The sequence below is a fragment of the Corvus brachyrhynchos genome, unplaced genomic scaffold, assembly GCF_000691975.1.
Source record: "Corvus brachyrhynchos isolate BGI_N302 unplaced genomic scaffold, ASM69197v1 scaffold32, whole genome shotgun sequence".
Classification (NCBI taxonomy): domain Eukaryota; kingdom Metazoa; phylum Chordata; class Aves; order Passeriformes; family Corvidae; genus Corvus; species Corvus brachyrhynchos.
In genome coordinates this window covers 14,602,631-14,608,798 of record NW_008237919.1, presented here as the reverse complement: position 1 = coordinate 14,608,798, position 6,168 = coordinate 14,602,631, and the positions used below count along the sequence as shown (strand labels likewise).

At 40.6% G+C, this 6,168-nt stretch overlaps 1 protein-coding gene across 9 annotated transcripts in view; it reads right to left on the bottom strand.

Moving 5' to 3' along the window:
• Positions 1–6,168, bottom strand: part of NAV3 (neuron navigator 3) — a 525,470-nt gene that overhangs the window by 182,514 nt on the left and 336,788 nt on the right. For all 9 annotated transcript variants that reach the window (XM_017733278.1, XM_017733271.1, XM_017733273.1 and 6 more), the window contains 2 exons: positions 2,581–2,698; positions 1,809–1,861 (listed from right to left, as the gene is read on the bottom strand). In XM_017733278.1, the coding sequence (XP_017588767.1) occupies positions 1,809–1,861; positions 2,581–2,698 (171 nt within the window). The remainder of the gene's footprint in view (positions 1–1,808; positions 1,862–2,580; positions 2,699–6,168) is intronic.

The following is a 6,168-nucleotide window of genomic DNA, read 5'->3' as shown; positions in this document are numbered from 1 at the left end:
AGGGAAAAAGCAATTCAGTAAAGAGATTGTATCAAAAGAAGGATAAATACAGATATTATTATGAAGTTAAAGTGGCTAAATGCGACACTTTAGTCGCCGTGCAAACACTGATGTATGACTAGGCACAGGAGTTTTCAAAGCACCTGGTTTGAGACCCAGAGCACCTGGGACAAATTCTTTGGCCTGGCTGAGCTGAGAGATGGGCTTATGGGAGGAGAAAGATGAACACAAAAGAGAGCCACAAGTACTGCTGCAGCATGGGCATGCACTGACCATGTTTTCCCCATAGCTGCATGAAGCCAGAGATGAAATCCAGAATCCCTATGCCACATAGAAGTGCAACAGAGGACATATACCAGTGTTGTTTTGGAGATACAAATATTGCTAGAGTGAATAGTTCTCTCCGCAGCTTGTCCTTCTCTCATGGCAATGAAGCTCGATAGACAACGAGCGGTGGGTCCCTAAGCAATCCTCGATGGCCACTAACCACTTACATAACCTTGGGAAATCATACCACTTTACTGTGCTTTTGTCTCTCCTTGTTTGTCTTGCCTGTCTGGAATGGCAAGTTTTAACGTGATTAAAGTAGAGAGTGATTATCTCTTGATCTGTGAGTGTAATATTAGAGTTCCACGCTGGAGTTCCCAAAGTTCTCAGCCAGAGCCACTAGGTGCTGCTGTAATATGAGTAAGTAAAATAATAACTATTATTAAGGAAATTATGTACATTCTTTCTATTGACTGTTTCAAAAAGTCTGAAAGTCAGAGAAAATCTTATTCTAAACCTGCACATTTTTTGAACAGTAAGAACCAAAAGACTCCATTATTAACTTCACTAGTACTCAAGAACTTTCCCCTTAACTCTTGACACTTTGCAAAGAAAAGCTGCACCTTCCACCATTAAAAAATGCACTGAACAAATGCATTTTCTTTTCTATTTTGTTTCCATTTTTAAACCCAGTTTCAGCAGTTTGCTATTATGCAAGCTCATCCAAATCACTATACTGCAAAATCCTTGCCAGCTACACAACCATGTACCTTATTTATATATTATTTGAATGCGAACAGAAAGGCAAAGACCTCAGCATGGGAGAGTATGACTTGAATTGCAAATGATTCAATAAATGTATGGTGATTTTACTGAGGCTCAGATTTTGTGTCTGTCACTTTCACAGTCTTCTAAGGAGGTATCATCTTATGTGGTAGTTGACTAGCCACAAACACAGTAGAAGATTAATAAGACTCCATATGAATCACAGTCACTAAATGCTTCTTGTCTGAGAGTATTAAAAAGTCTTTAGACAGCTGCCAGCTATAGCTCAGAGAGCTATATGACTAAAGTGCTATTTCTGAAAGTCTTGGAGTCGGTTCATCTAGCTGGACTTCACAGTGGACAATCCAAAAGGCTATTTATATTTAAAAACAATTTGGCAAGTGTTGTTCATCAAACCAGTTTTCCAGACACAAAGACTCCACTTAATAATTTATTCTTGGATTTACTGCCCTTAAAACGAAGCTAAATGAAATTATTTGGATCATCAGAAGAACAGGTCTGATAAGGCAGTTCTGGATTAATTAGAAGTGATGAAATTTTGCTGTCAAGTTATCTCAAGATCCAAAGTTAGCACAGAAACAAAGTGAAAAACACTAAGAATGTGTGGAAAAAAGTATCAGGAACACTGTACAAGAATTAGAACTTTATGGTAAAATTGGGACAGAATATTCATATTCTATATAAATCCATATTAAAAAGCATTTTAGGAAGGTGCAGTGGTGCCAACACAAACTAAAAATGTATTTTATTCTTACCATTTGAGACTGGCTCCGTGGACAGCCATTGATATCTTCAACCTTTTCATTTGCTAAACAAAAACAGTGAGGGGAAAAGCAAAAGTAAACAATGAGATAAAACTTTCCTTTCCAACCCCTGGTCAAAAGAAAAAAAAAGAAAAGGAAAGAAAAAAAACCAAACCCAGAAACCTAAAAATCAAAACAGGAAAAAAAAATCCGAAAAAAAGCAGAAAAGGCACAGCAATAAAATGCAGAGGGTTTTGTTGACAGAGAGCTCCTTTCTAAGTACAGCTCAGTCATACAGTAACAACACTCTTGTTAGCAGCAGTTGCTTCCATATGCCAAATCATGCAAAGGGGGAAGTGCGAAGGAGGTCGCTGCTAATTCTTCAGCCCCTGCAAAATAACTGCTGACATGAAATCTTCCACAATTGTCTTTGCAGGGTCAGGATACAGTTTCAAGGAATCCCAGAAAGTATGAGCCACTCCAGCTAACAAAATGCACACATGGGAGACATATGGTTTAATGGAGCATTCATTTCTGACAATTCAAAGTGTGTAAGATACAGTTCTGGCCATTTAAAGTATGGTTAAACAGCAACTTCCAAACATGCTCACATAAACATATTTTTTAATTAAGACAAGGATGAACCACACATATCAGAGACATATGGACCCAGTCAAATTGTATTATTCAGGGTTCATCTTATTGTTAAATACATTCAGCTTGAATTATATATTCCCCCATGCAAGGAGTCAGCTCGCAGTGCTTCCCTCAGCCCTGGTCTTACCGATGATCTGGATGATTTCTGCTAGCAGAACTCCATCCGCAATGTCCTGTTGCAAATCCTTGATCAACCGCTTGTGGCCAGATTTTGCTAGGTAGTGGTTAGCCCAGTCAGTGTAAATCTGCAGAGCAGAGCAGGAGGGCAAGGGGAAGAAGGGGAAGAGAGGAAAAAAGACAATAAAAAGTCTTAAAACAAATGTTGGCTTACATAGCAGAACTATTCTGGAACACATTCCCATTTAAGAAGTCAGCACCAAGGGAAAAAATTTTAATGTGTTTTTTGACTTTTTTTTTTTCCCCCCCCTAACGGCCATGCCCCTCCCCCTGCCATCCTCTGTTTTATTTTAGCTTCAAATGATTCAGGCTGTTTCATGAGGGTTCAAACTTGCTGTGACCGAGCAAAATTCCCCTTATGACTGTAAAGGAAACTCCTGTCATAAATCAATCACATCTACCACAATTCCACCTCCCACCACACTTCTACCTCCATGCATGCCCCGCCAACAATGTTCATACTCTGGGGCTGTCTAAGAGAAAGTGATAGCAGAGACATGTGCCTGTGTTTGGCTAAGGATTAATTGGGGTGTTGCTGGTGTTCCTGCGCCCAGTGATGCCTCTGTAACACTTATGCAGTAATCACTGTGTTCCACTGCCCAGGGACAGGTCGTTTGCCCCCTTGTCTGCACTTCAAAGTGCTTTAATGTGCACAGAGGAGACTGAGAGCACCAGATGCACAGTATCACTGGGATTAGAGTATATATATTCTGGAAATATGCTGTGCCCTTTCTTTGCCTAAAGAGGATTGGGAAATGGTGAGATTGGGCAGCACCAAACACTTAGCAACAAAAAATGGCAGTTATCAACAAAAGGTTGAAAAGGACCAGCTGAATGACATCCTCCAAAATAAGGGAGGAGAGGAGCGTGAAGAGAGAGGTGGAAGGCATTTCATAAGGTGCATATGTACACAGAGTATTTGGTAACACCCCCAGCACACACACAAGCAGAACCAGGTTCACTTAAGGCGGGAGAAAAGGAACAGACACCTTCCCCTTTACACTGAAGGAGAGTGCCCCCCAAGAGCTTCTCACACCATACTGGGGTGTCCCAGCAAGCAGAGGGAGCCCATGCTAATGGAGATTGGCAGGGGGTGTCACACAGCAGGAGGGTATCCGTGGCCCTTGGCAGCCAACCCTGGCTCCCTTTTGCAGGGTGTCTGTGACCTCTTTCCTCACTCCAGAAAACAGGACTTGTATAGAACCTCCCAAACCTCCCACTGTCGTGGGATGATACCACTGAGAGAAAGCACATATGAATTACAGCACCACCATGTGAGTAAATAAAATAACTAAGAGTTGTTCTCTGCTGAGAATATTGTTTGAAAATGTTGAAACTGCACCTTTTTCATAAAAAAAAAAAACAACTTACTTTATAAACATCCTTTTATCTAACCTCATAGACCCTTGGGAGAGGAAGGGGTCAGAATCCCATTTTGTGAAGAGAGAAACAGAGGCCAAAGCCATTTACTTGCTTATTTCATCAAGGAAATCTGTGGCAGAGCCAGGGTGGGAAAACAGATGCAATTCCCAGCCCAGAGCCTAACCCAGAGAACTGCCATCTGCTTTTCACCCTACAAAAGTATCACTACTTAGTCCATGTTCACCTGCTAAGGACTCCTTCGCTACCTGAGTACCTTTGCCACAGATTTTCAAGCTCTTTATTGAAAGAGAGAAAAATAAAACTTGTTTGGTCTACTCTTTTTCTTCCCATATTCTTGCAGGTGGATCACCAGTTGATTTGCCACAGCTTTCTTGATAGCTTTAGAACTTTAAATAACTCCACAGAATTAAACTGTGGAAGTGGATTCACCCTCCCATAGTCAAAGGATGCTACTGTTAAATGGGGCCCTTCATCTCCCTGCTACACTCAGAAGTACACTTGAGTCCCCTGTGTTTTCACTGATTTCATATTCTTTTTTCCCTATTACAGCTGAGTAACATAAAAGGCTCATTAAAATGTTTTATTTTAAAGCAAACTGTAGCTAAGAAAGTGTTTCTTCAACTGTATAATCATATGGAGTGAAATGTGGGGTCTCTATAAAGATTGTATGAACACATATTTAAAATAATATGAAACCATGATGATAAAAGACATACCACACCCATATCATCATATATTCCCTACTACTACTATTTCAACTTCAGTCATTCTTTTAAAGTAATGTTTCAAAAATACTCTCTATTAATACAAGCAGAACTATTTTCTGTATTCCAATGAAACTGATCCACTGGAACATACAAAATTTAATACCACTAGTATTATTTTAGGTTAGTTTCATATTACAAATAAAAATACCAGGCATTTCCTTTTTCATTTGTCACACCCTCACATAATCGGGTGTATCAGTCCTAATTCTGACTACAATTTGAACTATCCTCCCACTAAGCAGACAAGGACATTTCAGTACAGCAGCTGCTTTGCAAGTGTCTAGTATTCAAAGAATGGACTTCACCAATCCATCCACCCCCTTCATAATTCTCTTTTCTCATTAATTTAAAAGTGATAAGCATAAAGAATGCAAACAGTGTTTTGTAAGCAAAGGCTGATTATCCACACCATACCAAATTTTTTCTGATGGTCAGCATTTGATAGTCATGCAATGGTACAAAAACAGTACTGGGAGGAGGCGGTGTTAAAAAAGGAGTCTTTTCACTTCAGATGTATTCTAAAAACATCAGGAAGGCAAAGATTTATTGATGGAGACAATATAGCAAACCAACACCCAATTGGCAATGGAATGTCCCATTTTATTTCCTCTCTTTCTGTAGGAAATACCACTTGCTTCTGTTTCCCCCCTTCCCCATAGGATGCCTTTCTCATTCATCTCATTCTTCTGGGGACCCAATTGGTCAGGAGTCTTGTAAAAAATGAAAAGCATGTAGGTAGACACATGAAATTGCAAGAATGCACACATGCCACTATAATCTTTTTACATTAAATTCTCTGATGTAAATATAATGAGAAATAGACTCCCCCCTTCACAGCTTTTAAGTATCAATGCATCTTGTAAGTTTTATCTTTAAATCCTTGGGAAAATGTAAAGCTCCAGTGTGCATCATTCACAATACTCAGCTATCAAAGGAGAAAACTCAGAACAGAAGATAAAAAATCAGTAACTTCATGCAAGTCTGCCTTTTATGAGTGCTCCCCTTCCACTGGATGCAGAGTAGCTCTAAGGAGGAACTGTGCATGCTCCCCCTCTTAGAACTAGCAATAGATCATGACATCTTGCATTAATTGTGCAGCAGTGTTTCCCCAAAATCCTCTTATGTTGGATTTTTCTATAATGAGGCTGTTTCAGAGAGAAACACAGACATGAGAGTTAGTTGTTGCAACACTTCCTCCCCTCTTCACTGCTCCAGTGACCCTGCGCTACAGCCACACACTGGGCCGGGTTGCTGACTTACTCATTTCCTCCCCAGGCTTCCTCTCCTACCACCCTGCTTTACAGGCACGTCTGACCGGGAGGGCTCCGCTGCAGCGCTGGATGTGAGTGCTGGCAGCGGCCGGGGCAGCCGCCGGGGGCCTCCACGGC